This window comes from Metarhizium robertsii (assembly GCF_000187425.2).
Source record: "Metarhizium robertsii ARSEF 23 chromosome Unknown MAA_Scf_2, whole genome shotgun sequence".
In the NCBI taxonomy this organism is placed as follows: domain Eukaryota; kingdom Fungi; phylum Ascomycota; class Sordariomycetes; order Hypocreales; family Clavicipitaceae; genus Metarhizium; species Metarhizium robertsii.
Genome location: NW_011942160.1, coordinates 4743963 through 4759975, shown reverse-complemented (window position 1 = coordinate 4759975; position 16013 = coordinate 4743963). Strand labels below are relative to the sequence as shown.

The window sequence follows — 16013 nt, the reverse complement described above, 5'->3', positions numbered from 1 at the left end:
GGCGGTTGTGTCTGAGGTGGATTGAGTTGGAGACTCCCGATGTCCCAGATGTCCCACCGGACCTGTTGGCTTGGCGCAGATGCTGGTTGGTGTTAGTACTACTACCGCCAATGACATGGAGCTTCCAAACTCCCCGAGACTCCCTACTTACGCTTACAAGCGAGCCACTGTTCTAAAGGAGCTCCCATTGAGCCGGCGTTCTTCCGGCGCGCGGAATCGATGATCCGGAATCTGCAGGCCACTCAACTGCCTGGATGGAGGATGGAGCACCCGCAGGCGACTTGGTAGCCCATGGCTAAATGTCGTCAAAAAAAATTGGTTCGGCTTCTGATTGACGGCACGACTTAGAGCTGCAGACCAGACGTCTATCGACTTTGACCACTCCTTTGCTCGCCAAACCGCAATCCAATCCACCCATCTACAGATCAATCTTGAGCAACGGCTTTTCCACCCATCGCCTATTCGACCACCTATCGTCGGTCCTGAGACTCGCCACTTCTTTCTTCTCCTTCATCACAAGCTTTGGCCCCGTTTAGCTTCAACGGCTTTACATCCCCTTTGGCAAAAATGGTCCAAACGTCAACCGTAGTGACGGCCACCGTCGCAACCGCCGCCGCAGCTATCGTCGGTACGTAGCACTGTTTATACTGTTACTCTACAAAACATAACATGTCTCCAAATCAGACCTGCAGGATAGAAGTACTAGATTGCTGACAAATGAACCTTTTCTGCTCTGTAGCTTATGCCGTCTACTTCGACTACCGCCGACGTAGCCAGGCCGAGTTCCGCCGAGATCTGAGAAGAAACGAGCGCCGGCAGGTTCGCGCCGAGAAGGAGGAGGCTGAAGCTTCGACGCGCGCTCAACGAGATGCCATCAAAGCTCAGGTTGACGAAGCCAAGGAGGAGGGATTCCCGACTGGTGTCGAGGAGCGCGAGGCCTACTTCAACGAGCAGGTCATGTCCGGGGAGATGCTGAGCTCGGATCGTAAGCTTTTACCCGCCCTCGACAACTTTCCCCATGTCATCAATCTTGGATGCCATCGTTTTCATTACTTTTCCAAGCTAACAGTCATGCAGCAACCAAGGCCGTTGAGTCCGCTCTTGCCTTCTACAAGGGTCTCAAGGTCTACCCTGCCCCGGGTGACCTGATCAAGATTTATGACAGCACCGTTCCCAAGGTACGCATCCGGCTTCCATTCTCTCAACCAACATAGGCCATGGAAATCTAACTCCAATTCTGCAGCCTATATTAGACATCCTCGCCGAGATGATCGCATACGACTCCAGCCTCGACATCCGCACTCGTTCCCCCGGCGGCATCAACCTCGGCGATATCCCCAACGTTGGCCTCGACTAATCAGAACTGTCCCTTCACCATGCTCTGTCGGGGCAGGACACCTAAAGGCGTGGAGAACTCAGTCGTCTCTACTCTGACCTAATGCAATACCGCATACAATCCCTTATTATTCCGTTCACCCCTCCCTGTCACAACGCCAGGGGTGTTAGGACGTAAAAAAAAAAAAAAACAGAACAAGATTAAAAATGGTCTGAGAAATGGAGGCTTTGCGAACTCCTTGTTGTACGATATATAAATTTCGCTCTTCTATCTGCGCATAGAGCCTTGTGTAAACAGATGTTGACGGTATAATAATGCCGCCACGGGGGGTGGAAGGCGTCTGGGAGAAGGCCGAGGTAGCGTTTTTCCATGAAAATATTATGATCCAAAATTTCATGCTTCCAAGTGATGGGACATCAAGGGCATTGATTTCCTACGCCTCGTGAACAGTCACCACAGCAAGTTTATATACTTTGTACTGAATCTTGATTCAAAGCACGCTATTTACCAGCTGTCTGGCGGCGGCGCCTCTCGCACCACAACATTCTCAATCTTTCTCCCCTTCCTATCCACCCGATCGTCTCTCGGATCAAAGCCTCCATTCCCCCACAACGCCCACTCAGGAGTCGGCTCACCCATGTAATCCTCGGGCGTCCAATCGCCATCCGCTCCCCTCTCCTCGAGCAGCTCAAAGAAGCGCTTATAATCGATATGCGTGTGCCACTTGCCATTGACCAAGAACCGCTCGCTGGCAAGCAAAATACAGCAGCTGTGCGCGTGTTCCGCGGCAATGCCATACTTTAAGCCCTTGGCCTTGAGTCTCTCCTCGAGGGCCTTGACGAATTCGCAAACTTCCCAGTAAAACGGGACGTTGGACATGCTCAGCCCGGCGTTGGAAGAGGTCGATGTCCCGCAGTACGTGACGCCCTTGACTTCGACGAAGCAGGGGAGTCCGCGCTCCACGAGCTGCGCGTACCCTTCTGCCTCATCTTCTACGTTGAAGCCCTTGACGAGGGTGAGGCGGAAGACGGTGCGGTGACGGAATCGTTTTTCTCGGAGAATGTCCAGGCAGCGTTGGAAACGTTCCCAGAAGTCGCGGTGGAGGGGTCTGTCGATTTTGCGGAGGGAATCTTTGTTGGAGGCGTCGATGGAGACGTAGAGCTGGGTGACGGCTTTGAGGGCCGCTAGTTGGTCGGGATGTTGGGCATTGCAGACTAGGAATGAGGAGATGCGTTCTGCGTGGAGCATGGCGAGGAACTCGTTGATATGAGGGTAGAAGATAGGTTCTCCTACTAGTGAGAGTGCACAGTGGCGGATCTTGAGGGCCTCAGCATATCGCTCTGCTCGTACGCCCGGCACGCCGCGCATCATCTTGATTTTCTTATAGTGGTTCTCTTTAACGCCTTCGAAGATCATCTCAGGGGGGTCGACTACCCAGCGCCATGTGGTCCCAACGGGGTTGGTGCCGTGTCGCCAGCAAAAGACACACTTGTTGGAGCAGGATAGAGAAGGCGTCGTCTCCATGCACTGGTGTGAGTTGATGCCGTATAGCGAGTACTTATAGCAGCTTCCTCGACCGCGCAGCGCCGACTTTGTCCAGCGACAGATTTTGACTCCTGAATGAGAGCCGACGATTGAGTAGCCTTGTTTGGTGAGGGCGGCATATGTAGGTGAATTCTTGGCGACCATTTCCTTGATAACGGGAGCTGTTGGCGTGCGTTTCTTTGCAGAAGATGCACCGTATGAGGTGAAGTCAACGGCAAGCGGCGCTTTCTTGCCATTGGCAGTGCCATTGCCGTCAGATGTTCGGAGCATGCGACCCAAATCCTCCACATCATCTAGAGGTCGAGAAGATTCCCTGTCGTCACCGGATATATCTTCTCCAATCAATACCTCGCCATCATCGTCCTCAGCCACATCCTCAGCATCACTTTCCATGGCATCACCACTGCCAGGAGCACCTTCGCCTAGAGTTCCGCTGCTTGCAACATGGGCAATAACTTCCTGCACGCCCGATGACCACTCGTCAAACCGCTCAGCATGGTCGCTCTTCATATCACCCATGCCGACTGGGTATGCGCGTTTGCGGCCAGTCAACTTGGACATCCATTTATCCAACTCTTTGGCTTGGAAGCAATAGCCGTCTGCCTCATCGGGCCAGCCTTCCTTGTCTCCAAAACCAAAAACGGAGTACCCTAGCAAGGTTGCCAAAGGTGCTGTGTCGATTCTAAAATCATGGTGCGTCTCTTCGAGATGCTGCAGGAGGGTGTCGTTGATGGTGTCAATGTTGTAACTGGGAATGAGGAATAGGTAAAATAGATGGGCATCCTCGACCGTCTTGGCAGGGCTAACAAAAAAGTCCTCGAAATCGATCTCTGCCAGATCGTGGAGCTCAGGTTTTAGAAACTGGCGCTCCGTTCCGCGAGAGAGCTGACCAACCGATTTTTCCAACGTGCTCAAGTACTGTTGCGCAATCTTCTCCGTCTTGGTCGTGACTGAGGAGAAGAATACCATCGTCTTAATAGGTCGGCTCTTGTCGTATTCCTTTGTTTCTTCCGTTGCTGGCTTTTTGGTGATGCCACCCTTGATCCGCCTAGGTCCGTTTGGCTTGGCGATTGGCTTTTCGGAATTCACAGCACTTGGCAGCTTGTTGGCGCTCAAGGGCTCAATCCTCTTTTCGAATCGTTTTGGCAGCGCCCTCAACGGTTCTGCTTCTTCAATTTTGTGGATATAGATTCGAATTACGACGAGAACGACTAGTGCGCAGATAATGATTGGCGTCCGGTGGCCATGCCACAATTCGACGATGTCTTTTGGCCTTGTTAGTTGATCAAGCGCAGCGCTTCGAATTATGAGCGTCACATACCGTCGAACTTGGCGCCAGGAAGCCCGCCAAATACACCCTGAAGAGGGTCTGTTTTTTCGCAGACTGCAGACATTTTGCCCGCCAGCAGTTACGAGGAAACCGCGCTATGGTGTAGATGAAGTCTTTTGACACCCAAGAAATTTGGCGGGGAAAAAGAGAGGTTCTGCCACTGTGGTTGATGCTTATCGATATGTGTACAGTGATTTGAATGATTGCTGAGTGGCTGAAGGGCTGTGGTGCTCCACACTTGAACCCCAAAAACGCCAGTTTCCGCCATGTACTCCGCAAGTTTGTCCGTTTTGTCCATATAGCAGATGTCGGTCTCTCAAGCATTTGGATTTTCCATAGACGAACGTGAGTTATTGGGTTGTTATCATTCACATGTCGTCTTAGATGTGAAATAATTTAACACAAACGTACCAAAGACAACGTTCATAGCAGATACCCCCTTGGTGGGGGGAGAAGGAAGTTGTTAGCCGGTAGCTGTTGTAAACCAAGCGAATATCACAAGAATTACCTGGGCGGCAATACATGAATTGTTTTCCGCCGACACTATGGTCAGAGACGTCTGTAATTCATGAAATAGACCCTTCTGAAGCTAATAGCACACTCGCCACATGTGGGCGTACTTGATGTCTCATGTAAATACTAGCAAATTGCCCAGCGTCGTACATTAATATCTCTAGGGTACCGACCTTTAGCAAACCACAACAAATCTATCAAGACAAGAGTTTTGCAATATCTGCCATTCTAGTGTCCTTCGTATGCTTGCCTTTCCTCTCTTTTTCCTGAAAGGCCTTGGTTACAAGATCCCTTTTCTCCTTTTGGACGTCCAGAACCCGCTCTTCGACTGTTCCTTCCACAATGAGCCGCCAAACCGTTGTCTTTCTGGTCTGGCCAAGACGATGAACTCTGTCGATCGCTTGGTCCTCAATTGCTGGTGCCCACCCTAAGTCTTGTTAGCTATGAGAAGTTAGCCTCAAACAAAGTGGCACTTACAGCTGTCAGACAAAATGACAGTATCTGCAGATACAAGATTCAACCCGACACTGCAAACCGCCAAGCTAGCTAGCATGACGCGAGTTTCGGCGTCGTTATCTAGTGCCCGGACTGCACGATCACGTTTCTCCGTGTTCATACTGCCGTCTATGCGGCTGTATTTGATTCCGGCGATATCCAATTGGTTCTGGATAATGTTCAGAAATGACGTCCATTGGGAAAAGATGACCACCTTTGACCCATCCTTTTTCAATGTTGCCTGGAGAATCTGCATCATTGCCTCCGTCTTGGAACTTTGAGTGGCCATATCAAAGTTCTTATCAAAGGAACCCTCTGCTGCTGGTTCGAGTAGACATTCATCCGAAAGTTTGTTTCTGCACATTGGGCATTTGTGTTGTAAATGGATAGCTTTTGTGATACAAGCTCGACAGAAAACATGCCCGCAATTTGTTATGACTGGAGCAGTGGGAACGTCGAAACAAATGGAGCAGTCTTCCTGACTCTCCAAGTAAAGCCGAAGAGCTTCCTGTAGCAATGCAGTATTCTTCTCATTGAATGGTACAGGTTCTTGGCCTTCGAACAGCTCCATCAGCTGGTTAATACGGTCCTTGCATAGGGTCCAGTGGTTGCAACTTGGACGTCTTGTTAGCCTGCGTGATGTCTCGAAGGGAAGAAGCGAATTCACCTCTGTCGCAACCTTAAAAGCCGCTCTAGGACGCCTTGGAACTGTCCCTTCTGACCGGCTGCCTTGGCCTGGTAGTCTGCCAGAGCACCACGTGCCTCCGTACTAAACAAGCCGTCAACACCCCGTCAACTTAAGTAGACTTCTTCATGAGTTACTCACAGTAATGCCTCATACTTCCTTTTCTCTTCAGGGTGAAAAGTGATCCTATGAAGGTATTCCTTTTTTTCGGGTATTTTCAGATCTACAAATTTCATGTCCTTCTTGCGCCGTAGGCAGATATCCTGCATCAGAGCCTGCAGCATAATTTCAGCGCTGGCATCACCGGAAACTAATCTCCTCGTAATTCTCGTATTGAAAATTTCTGGATGCTCGATGCCGCCGGTAATATGTAGAAACTTTATGAGAGACTGCAAATCTTTCACAGAGTTGATGCTGTGAACTAGTTAGTACCACCGAATTGCTGAATATTTAGCTATATCAACTCACATCGGGGTTCCAGTCAGTACCCATCGAGATTTGGCCTTGATGGCACACGCGGCCAACGCGACCTTTGTTCTCGCATTACGGATTGTGTGCCCCTCATCGAGAACCACACGTTTCCACCGTATGCTTTGTGACAGCAAAACTTGAGGAACATTTGAATCCTTTTCGCGGGCCAACTTGCCATAGCTTGTGATGACAACGTCGAAGTTCATGAGCTCCTTCGCGGTCATTTTCTTGTCCCCATGGTAGACCAGCACTCTCGGTAGATGCTCCGACTTGACATGCCTATCGATCTGTTGTTGCCAGTTCGACATGACACCAACAGGTGCAACTATCAAAGTGGTACCGGAACCTCCTGTCAAAATCAAGCTGAGAATCTGAAGAGTCTTGCCAAGACCCATATCGTCGGCTAAAATCCCCCCCGAAAAGAGCTGGGGAGCTGTCGCGCTCACAAAGTCCGTGGCGACATTCCAGTAATTTCCTCTGATGTTCTGTTTCCATAATTGAACTTGGTTGCCTAATTCCTTGGTCGGCAAAGCGGGGTTCTCCTTTGAAGTCATCCATGCTAATCCCTAGCCTAGTGTTAGCGAAGTCAGAGGGTTGACATAAAAATCATGCCAACTTACTTGTAGTTGATAGGGCAATAGAGTTGCCTTCAGCGCGGCTGGCTGATCACAGCTGGGCATGTTACGCAAGTACTCTTCATCTGTAGCAAACGTCTTCAGAGCATCTATCCCATCTCGGAACTCTACTGATTGGCTCTTTTTTAAGATATCCTCCAGAGATATCTCTGGCTCTTTGGGGCTTGCGGAACCCATGCCATGCGTAGTTCCTCCAGCCTTCAAGCCCATTACAGCCCTCTGAGCTTCTGACTCTTTTCTTGTCTTGTTGAGCTGAGTAGCCTTCACAAGTTTATCACCTTTCAGTGAATTTTCGATTCTGGTTCTTTCCAACGGATTGCTAGGCCCATAAAAGGACAGCGTTACCGGGCAGTCGTATTGGCCTTTTGGTCCTGTGAGCTGCGCTTCAAGAAGAATATCTCCGCAGTCCTGTCCCCAAGTGTTAATACTATGGCCTCGAGCATCTGAAAGAGGTGGCATACAATATACGGAGCGATTTTTTCCACAACTTTGCGTGGCAGATGTCCGATCTGTTGGTACATGACATTGTCTATGCGGATTGCGTTGCGATCATACTAAGGCTGAATGTTAGAGGACCTGGGTAAACTTGCTACATATAGCTTAACTTCCTGAAACTAACCTGATTTGCAGGTTCTCTGCGACAGAGCACAACTTCCCCAGTGGATGCATGTCCTCTATAATACTGAATGCCGACAATTTTCGTTTCTAATGCCAAGTGTAAGGGTTTGATTGTTGAACGAAATTAGAGTGTTCTTACCAAACGTGCCATAGAGCTCTCTGACTGGCCCTTCGTCGTCCTGAGTCAAATCCAAAACCTCACGTTCGTAATCAGCCATCTGAGACGTCGTAAGAGGCTGACTGGAAGAAAGAGGTGACCGGCCATTCTGCGATCCGGGACCTGGTAAATCGCCTGCCCCATTTGACAAAGTATTGTAAACAAATGTTCCACCTACGCCAGTGGAAGAGGATACGGGAGCAGCCGATTGACGTTTGGCCTGTCGACCTGAATCATCGCCAGTGAGGTCTACCACATTCAAGCCTCGTTTTCTGGAACCTGACATGGTGGCTGTGCTTGAATATTGGGTTAGCGTCGAATGTTATTGTGAATAGAAGTTTAGAAGTTGGTTGGCATATCAGATACTTACGACGATGTCGTTGGCAGAGTTCCCGAAGTGAAAACAGCAAGATCGAAATGTAAAAAAGTACAAAATCTGAAACTTCTAGAAAACTGCTTGACACCTGTCAATGCACTCGCAATTCACAATACAACAGCTGCGAATAGCACCGCTCAATTGACACTCCTAAGTCCTGATTTTGCCTAGCGCGATCCCTGAGTTCTCAAACGCGACTGAAGCTCACGCGAAATCACGTGATAATATTTTTTTTCGTCATCAGCCAAACCAGCGTAGGCTGTCGGTCGACCCACTAACAGCCTGTTCAGGGCTAGCGGCAATCACGCAATCGATGAGCCAGCCCAAAGGAAGGGTATGAAGAGCAACGACATCTCATCAACCACTTCTTTCTCTTTCAACTTCACTCCACACTCATTTTGGGACTCTGGAAGCATTCTAAGAATTGGGAGCTTTCATTGCATACCCTAATGTCATGCTATCATTACAAAAAGACGTCGCTAACTCAGAATTCGGACCAGAATGCTCAGACTCCACAGCAGCCACGAAGGAAGCTTTGAGCCGGCAAGCCAGGGCTGAATGGCCTCGAGTGGGCAAAGAGCAGAGAAGAAGAAGGAAAAATCAAAACGCTGGACACGCCAAAGAAACAGACATATGCCGACATGAGAACATCTTCGCACAGAGCGACTTTATCCCTTCCTTGATCCCTTACTTGAGCAGACGACCGTACGCTGAGTAGTAATGGCATCCAGGCACATGGCTACTCTTGCCAGTCTTCTCATCGAAGATGTGGCATCCCTCTTTGGCTACGTTAGGGGGAGTGTACACTGGCAAAGTTGCTAGTTAGTTTGCTGACAAGTGTTGCATGAGGGATTGAGCGTCGGCGAGGACGTACAATGCAAGGAGACAGCAAAGTCGCTGCCCCTATTAGATACGCGGTGCAAGCCAAGTTCGTCGGCCATGTAAGTGACACCATTTTCTTTATATGTCTTCTCCGAGATGACCCGCATGGGTCCCTCTTCATCATCGTCTTCAGGAAAGGCGTAGCGGGTTTCAGTTAGACTGCCGTGCAGGATCTTCATCAGGCAATGAGCATTGCCGTGATCATGGATGGGACTCCCTTTACCGGGGGACCATACGAGAACCAACTATACATCGCGAGACAACATCAATCAGTCATGTATTTGGAAAGGCACAGTTATCATCAGGCAGCGACAACTTACCAAGTTGCTCTTGCCATTGCCCTCGTCGACGAGATTGCGGGTGTACCCCCGACTGGCATCACCATAGGCATACTTGGACCACTCTATGGGATTACTATCATAGTTGATCATCAGATCGGTCAACGAGCCTACGTCCACATCATCCGAGGTTAGTCCTGATGAGGGGCCGAGGACCTTCTTCATCGCCAGGACGAGTTCCTCGAACTTGTCGGCCTGTGGGAACGTCGCAGCAGACTTGCTGTTGACGGAGAGGGCGCTGGAGATGACGTCGATGGCCATGATTGATTGCTCTAACGATGAGTGATTGATGATGCGTGGAGGGAATATGGGACTCAAGATGCCTTTATGCATTATCTGACGATGGGCAACAACAGAAAAGGACAGCACGTCGACAAGGCATCAGGCGTTTCCTATCAGTGGAGATGGGGGAAACGCCGACTCCCTACTGTGAGCCGCCAAGGTCACCTGAGTGTCTGGGTAGTGTCGGTGGATAGTATCACCGGCGTCAGACGGTGGGGTATCGTGTCCAAAACATTTTCGTCCGACCGCCCACGAATGGCCAAAAAGAGCAGGAATGGCTTCAATCGACGTGGGAAACCTTGAGGGCTGATGGGTTGCGACGACAACGATGCGATATGATTGGTCACCTGCAGAGACGAAAAGTGGGCACCCCCGCCTGGAAGGCAGTGTTGAGATGCGCTCAAGTAGGCACGGATACCGGAGGCGAAGAGACGGCCGGGAAACAGGGAGCAAAGGCTGTGAGAGCCGAAGCGCGCACTGAAATTGTGCAGTGAGTAAGTATTTTACGAGAAGCGAATCATCAAAAGGGTTTAGTCTTCTATAATTACATAAGTAGAGTATTTTGCAGCTGTCGGGTGAGGTAGTTTTGAGACGGCATTTGATTATCCTCAAACTCTAAACTTTTGGTGCGCCAATGCGAAATTAAGCTCATGGCCCGTAAGTGCTTAGTACTTAGGCAGCCCGATGACTCGAGTGGCCAGTAAAAAAAGTGGACAGAACTCGTGTCGAGGAATAGTTTTGTCTACTTGGTACGGAGTTACTTGTACTTGCTCCCAGCCAGCTGGTCTCTACTTTAGTTGGTGACGACTCTGGAGCCACGCCCAAAGAGCGCTGAAAATGGGTCGAAGGGGCGGGAATTCGGCACCAAGCGCGCCCTGGAGACGGCACCTGGGCACCCCAAGGGAAGGGACCAGTTGACACCAGTAGTAATTGACCGGGCCAGAGTATCGTGTGGCAGTGGAGGCGACATGGAACACCAAGGCCGACCGCCATCCACCGACAGCCGCCTTGCCGTTGTACGGGGTACAAGTTGAGAACACGATTCACTGCGGGATACTCCGTACAGCGTACTTAAGTACCTAGTTACTTTAAGTAGGCGATCCGAGTAGACGGCTTTATTCCCGCCGCGACGGCTAGCATTTCCGGCACTGATTATTATTAGTCACATCTCGGGGGCCGCCTCGGAGCAGAGTGGGCATCCCGCCCGACTTTGGAAAGTGGCTCTTGCATGCCGCGGAAATGCAATCTTGACTTGACAGGTTTTTGCTGATCACGGCCGGCAGGCTCTCCCTGGTGTAACAAAGGACCACTGACGCGAGAAGTGCTCAGTGCTCAGCACTCCAGTGGCCCGGCATGGACAGCCGACGGGGACGCGGCACAGTCACACATGGCGACACAGGACACAGGGCATAGAATGCCCAACATGGAAGGAAGGGCCGCGTTGGTCTGGCCTTCCGGTACCCTTCGGCGACGAGTAGGGCCAGCTGGCCGCAGGAAACGGCACCTGGAGGAGGGGGGCTTGGCGGCTGTCTGCACAGAGGCGCTTTCTCCGGTCCAATGTCGGCTTGGACGGAGGCGTCAAGTTTTCTGCTGTGGAAAGCCATCGGCCGCTTAAAAGGACGGCCCAGTCCACGTCATTTTCGGATTCGTTCCCGTCTCGGATGCCGCCAGTATTTTGAATCCTTGCCAAGAAGATAGCTTTGGAGCGTCGAGAAAAGGCATTGCTTGTCCTTGGCACGTTACTTGGCGACACCTGCGACACCTGCGACACCTGTCCAGCCGCCATGCCGGATGGGCTCTCGTACTTGTCGGAAAACTCAACCTGTGCCATGAGCACCCATGACGTGGCGGACCACAACGCCAGCGACATGGAAGACGGAGCGCCTGCGGGAGTCTCGCCGCTTGAAGAGACGCCGTGTCAGAAGAAAGCGAGGGAGCTGCAGGAACGGGGATGGCGGCGCATCATTCGCAACTTTACGCCTTCGTGAGTCCATCACCGTCATGCTGGCCTCGTTGTTGCCCTGTACAGTAATTTGTGCTGGGACGACGGTACCGGTTATGAGAGAGACGTGGGAAACTAACCATTGTTCCTGTCATAGATGGTTTGCAGTCAACATGGGGACTGGCATCGTTTCCATCCTCCTCCACAATCTGCCATATAATGGCCAATGGCTCCGGTTCATAAGTTACATCTTCTTCGGCCTCAACATCCTTCTCTTCGTAGCATTCTCGTGCATCTCCCTGGTGCGGTATATCGCCTATCCCGGCATATGGCGGGCCATGATTTCGCATCCAGGACAGTCGTTATTCCTGGGTTGTTTCCCAATGGGTTTTGCCAGTATGTCTCAGCGCCTCCATAATCCAACCATCACATCACTCACTTGGGGTGATATCCCGGCACCTTTTTCTTTCTTGATTTTCTTTCACACGCAACATGCTGACTTTTCACAAACAGCCATCATCAACATGATGATATTCAGCTGCGCACAATGGGGCGACTGGCTCGTCTACCTCGCCTGGGCATTCTGGTGGATAGACGTGCTCCTCTCCATGGCCACCGCCATAACCATGCCCTTCATCGTCATGCACCGCCATAAACCGGGCCTGAACAACACCACCGCCGCTCTGCTGCTCCCCATTGTGCCGACAGTCGTTGCCGCCGCCACCGGGGGCATCGTTGCCGAGGCGCTGCCCAACCACCAACACGCATTCACCACTCTGATTGCCTCGTACATCCTCTGGGGCATCGGCGAGTGTCTGTCCGCCTGCGTCCTGGCCCTCTACTTCCACCGGCTGACCATCCACTCTCTCCCGCCCAAGGAGGTCATCGTGTCCGTCTTCCTGCCCGTCGGGCCGCTCGGCCAAGGCGGCTTTGGCATCCAGCAGCTGGGCAAAGTAGCCGTGAAGCTGCTCCCAGCAACACCAGCCTTCAAAACAATCGGCGTGGACGTCGCGCGCGGTGCTGAGATCCTATACGTGCTAGGCGTATTTTTAGGCATGGTCTTGTGGGGGTTCGCTCTTGTGTGGGTGTGCTTTGCGCTCATCAGCCTGGCGACGATTCGCGATTTCCCCTTCAATATGGGCTGGTGGGGGTTCACCTTCCCGCTGGGCGTGTGGGCGACATGCACGAGCATGCTGGCGATTAACTTGGACAGTGAATTCTTCAAGGTTGCCACGACGGTGAGTTTGCGTGCATGTGCCGCGTTTCTCCAAGTGTTGTTCCACGTCTGCTAACTCAGGCGATAGATTATTTCGCTGTCCGTACTTCTTCTCTGGATGATGGTTGCCAGCAGGACGCTTTGTCTAGCCGTCAGAGGCGACTTGTTTTTTGCCCCTTGTCTCAAGGAACTCAAGGAGAAGGAAGAAAGGGAAGGAGATGCTGGTGAAAGAGTATGAGGGCCTGTGTCTTTAGAAGAAGTATAGGATCTGGATTCCGGGTTATTTATACCAAACCTCGGCTGTACATGTATGAGGTTTTATTTGCATGGGGGCGTCCGCATAGCGATTTTTTTTTTCTTTTTTTTTTTTTTTTCCCTTTTGTAACAAGAGGAAGCATCTGGAGTTTTGGCAGAGCATGGTTGAATAAAAGTCAAGGCGGACTATCAAAATCACCATGGGGAAGATCTGGGGAGATAATAATCTACAAGTGGGCAATCTATGTTTGCAAGCCATCATGGGACCCTTAAGTGAAAAAGGAATTCGAGCTGATAAGACAAACTCAAGTGGTTGGCTGGTGTTGGCGATAAGATAGCAACCCCAATGACGAGGGATTTCGCAACTCCGCGGTCGCCGGTAACAAGTCAAATTGAACCCCTGTATGCATTTCCTTGTTAATACTGTATGTAATCTGCCCTAAAAGTTCCACCTGAAGCGCTATGCCATGCATGTGTGATTGTGTAAATCCATGAAGAAAGAAAATATGTACAGCCATGTCCTCATTTGAGCCACCTAGCATACGCCCATCGGATTCGCTCCAATGCCTTGGTCTGCACTTGTATGCCCTTGATATTGGCCAGATCGTCAAGATCTTCCAAAAAATCCTTTTCGACATCCCGAGGCATCAAGTTGCTTGCATAGCTGCGCAGTATGTGTACTTCACATAGCAGCAAGCCGTGGTCCTTGTAGGATAAAACATTGTTCTCTGTCGGCCTGGCTTCCGATAATATTCTGTCGATGTTCCGCAGGATTCGCACAGCCCTGCCTGACTTCTTGTCTCGTCGCAAGCCGCTTCGTCCTCCAAATATGCCCCGTAGATACTGAAGCACACCAATTGACACCAAAACTCCTGGCGTCAAACCCACAAAGCCAAACACTAGCTCTTGGCTCTTCAGGAGAGAGTCAATGCCGGTCATGGCCACTTCCAAATCGACCTTGGTCTTTTGCACCTGAATCAGCAGCGACCGGACCAGGTCGCCGCGGACTGCGCCAACAAAGGGGCTGCGAAGGTCTTGCTCGTACGCCCTCAGCACAGGAGTCACATCCCCTTCGGCAACCTTGTTTCGAATTTCGGCCAGTTGAATATCCGTTATGGAGGAATTCCCTTCAAAAGCAAAGTGCGGCTTGTCCTTGGCAAAATCCACCACCATTCGTTCCAAACTTTCGCGGTCGGCTTTCAGACTATCTCGGCTCATGATGGCAATGTCACTTGTCGAGTCATGGCGGATAGTCCTGATAACCTTTGTCGTTGGCTGCACAACCCAGTTGAACCAGAAGTCCCGGATTGTACCGCCAAGGTTCGTAATCCAGTTGATGATTTCGTCTTGACGGTTGATCAGGATGCGCAAAACAGTAGTAGACGACAAGACCCCCACCATTGTTGGAAGCCAATATCTGATGAGTTGTGACGGTCGGCCATTCTCCCTAGCCAGACTCTGCATGTTGTTGAAATGATCCGGAAGGGTCTTGTCTATTATGCGCAAGAGCCGACGAGACAACACAGCTGGGCGGTCCAGCGTGACACTCTCTTCCAAGTGCACGGACAACTCAGGGTCTTCTTCCACACCGGCGAAGACTTTATCTTCAAAGTCATGAATGTTCACGTCCAGGGTACAGACTTCCTTCAGAACCATATCCATCAATGCAACGCTGCGCTCAACCACGCCTTTGAGATCATGACTGTCATGCATGTCTGCCTTGTCATCGTCATGACCAAACTGAAGCCCCTCGTCCATCAACACCCCAAGTCCGCTGGCTGTGATTTCTCGCAGCTTACGGAGATGGGCTTGCTTTCGACGGGCTTCCGACCGACAAAACGCCACGGGTGAGAGGACCTTCCGTTGGATGTTGGCAAAGGAGCGCTCTCGAATAGTGTCGCGCACAATGCTATAAAACTGACGCCATTGCTGCGATAGGCCGGCGGCAGTAGAGTCGACAAATTCAACGGGCGAGTCTCTGACGGACAGGGACTGCAAGCGCATCTTGCTTGCGCTGTATACTTCCAGGGTCCACGCCCAAAACCGAACTGGCGACGTCTGGACAGTATAAAGACTGCTGTAGGTGTACGAGTTCAGCACATCCGACCAATACCAAATATCGTCGTTGAGTGGAATGATTTGATCCAGCAGGGAGTTGAGAATGGCGCCGTATATGTGGACGGTGGCCTTGGTTACTAGCAGCCATTCAATCTCATCCTCGTAAGCACTCTTGACCACTGGTTGCTCTGTTTGGTCAAGTTGGTTGATGCCATGCGGTTGCAAAGATGGCAGCCCGGACTGCGCGAGGAGAGCCTTGACACGATGCAGTGGAAGCACAGAATCGGAGGCAGAAGTGGCACTCAGGGACTGAACAATCCGAAGCAACTCATCCAACCTTGGAGAAGTGAGCGCCTCAGTAGTGACGAATGCACGCTCTTCTACATCAGACCGACCATCATCCGATGCGGCTTCTGATATCACCGGCAACCGATCCAGATAGGCATCCAGACGGCGTACTTGGCTGGGAACCAACGAAGGTAAGTCAACACGGGACAAAGGAGAACCGCCAGCAAATGGGTACTTGTACTTACTCAGACACCAGTGACATGATACAGGACACCGACGATGAGGAGAAATGAGGCCCGTCAGCCGGAAACGAATGCCCTGGTGTGCGGCTTGGCTCACAACGCGGCGGGGGGCTAGTGCCAGACTGACAGAGCCTCAATCGGCATGGATCGAACCGACCAGGCGGGAAATCTGGTGATTCTGAAAGACGATGTGGGGGAGCGAATCAGGAACAAAGCAGAGGTCAGTCAGCAAAGGCGATTACAGTTGACAGGCTCGTCACACCATGCGTGGAGTGCCGGGACGACGAGCAGCCGACGAGGAACAATTATTGCTTTGTTTATTACTGAAAATAGCTGGGGCGGAAGAAAC

General features: G+C 51.2%; 6 protein-coding genes across 6 annotated transcripts; 2 read left to right on the top strand and 4 right to left on the bottom strand.

Moving 5' to 3' along the window:
* Positions 1-567: 567 nt before the first annotated feature.
* MAA_05064 (Protein import receptor MAS20-related protein) lies at positions 568-1357 on the top strand (the record flags this gene model as incomplete). Its single annotated transcript, XM_007823062.1, has 4 exons — positions 568-628; positions 740-985; positions 1078-1178; positions 1244-1357. The coding sequence occupies 4 exons, from the start codon at positions 568-570 to the stop codon at positions 1355-1357; spliced, it is 522 nt and encodes a 173-aa protein (XP_007821253.1).
* A 483-nt stretch (positions 1358-1840) lies between these two features.
* Positions 1841-4275, bottom strand: MAA_05065 (flavodoxin and radical SAM domain protein; the record flags this gene model as incomplete). The annotated part of the gene is made up of 2 exons (XM_007823063.1): positions 1841-4146; positions 4203-4275. The coding sequence occupies 2 exons, from the start codon at positions 4273-4275 to the stop codon at positions 1841-1843; spliced, it is 2379 nt and encodes a 792-aa protein (XP_007821254.1).
* A 646-nt stretch (positions 4276-4921) lies between these two features.
* On the bottom strand, positions 4922-8071 carry MAA_05066 (SNF2 family domain-containing protein; the record flags this gene model as incomplete). Its single annotated transcript, XM_007823064.2, has 9 exons — positions 4922-5151; positions 5202-5575; positions 5887-5988; positions 6046-6318; positions 6373-6941; positions 6996-7418; positions 7472-7564; positions 7630-7715; positions 7768-8071. The coding sequence occupies 9 exons, from the start codon at positions 8069-8071 to the stop codon at positions 4922-4924; spliced, it is 2454 nt and encodes an 817-aa protein (XP_007821255.2).
* A 777-nt stretch (positions 8072-8848) lies between these two features.
* Positions 8849-9642, bottom strand: MAA_05067 (cysteine dioxygenase; the record flags this gene model as incomplete). Its single annotated transcript, XM_007823065.1, has 3 exons — positions 8849-8967; positions 9036-9288; positions 9364-9642. 3 exons carry the CDS (start codon positions 9640-9642, stop codon positions 8849-8851), a joined length of 651 nt encoding a protein of 216 aa, XP_007821256.1.
* A 2136-nt stretch (positions 9643-11778) lies between these two features.
* MAA_05068 (C4-dicarboxylate transporter/malic acid transport protein) lies at positions 11779-13059 on the top strand (the record flags this gene model as incomplete). The annotated part of the gene is made up of 3 exons (XM_007823066.2): positions 11779-12001; positions 12119-12843; positions 12910-13059. 3 exons carry the CDS (start codon positions 11779-11781, stop codon positions 13057-13059), a joined length of 1098 nt encoding a protein of 365 aa, XP_007821257.2.
* Positions 13060-13598: 539 nt separating this feature from the next.
* Positions 13599-15684, bottom strand: MAA_05069 (ATP synthase regulation protein NCA2; the record flags this gene model as incomplete). The annotated part of the gene is made up of 2 exons (XM_007823067.1): positions 13599-15597; positions 15668-15684. 2 exons carry the CDS (start codon positions 15682-15684, stop codon positions 13599-13601), a joined length of 2016 nt encoding a protein of 671 aa, XP_007821258.1.
* Between the last annotated feature and the right edge of the window lie 329 nt (positions 15685-16013).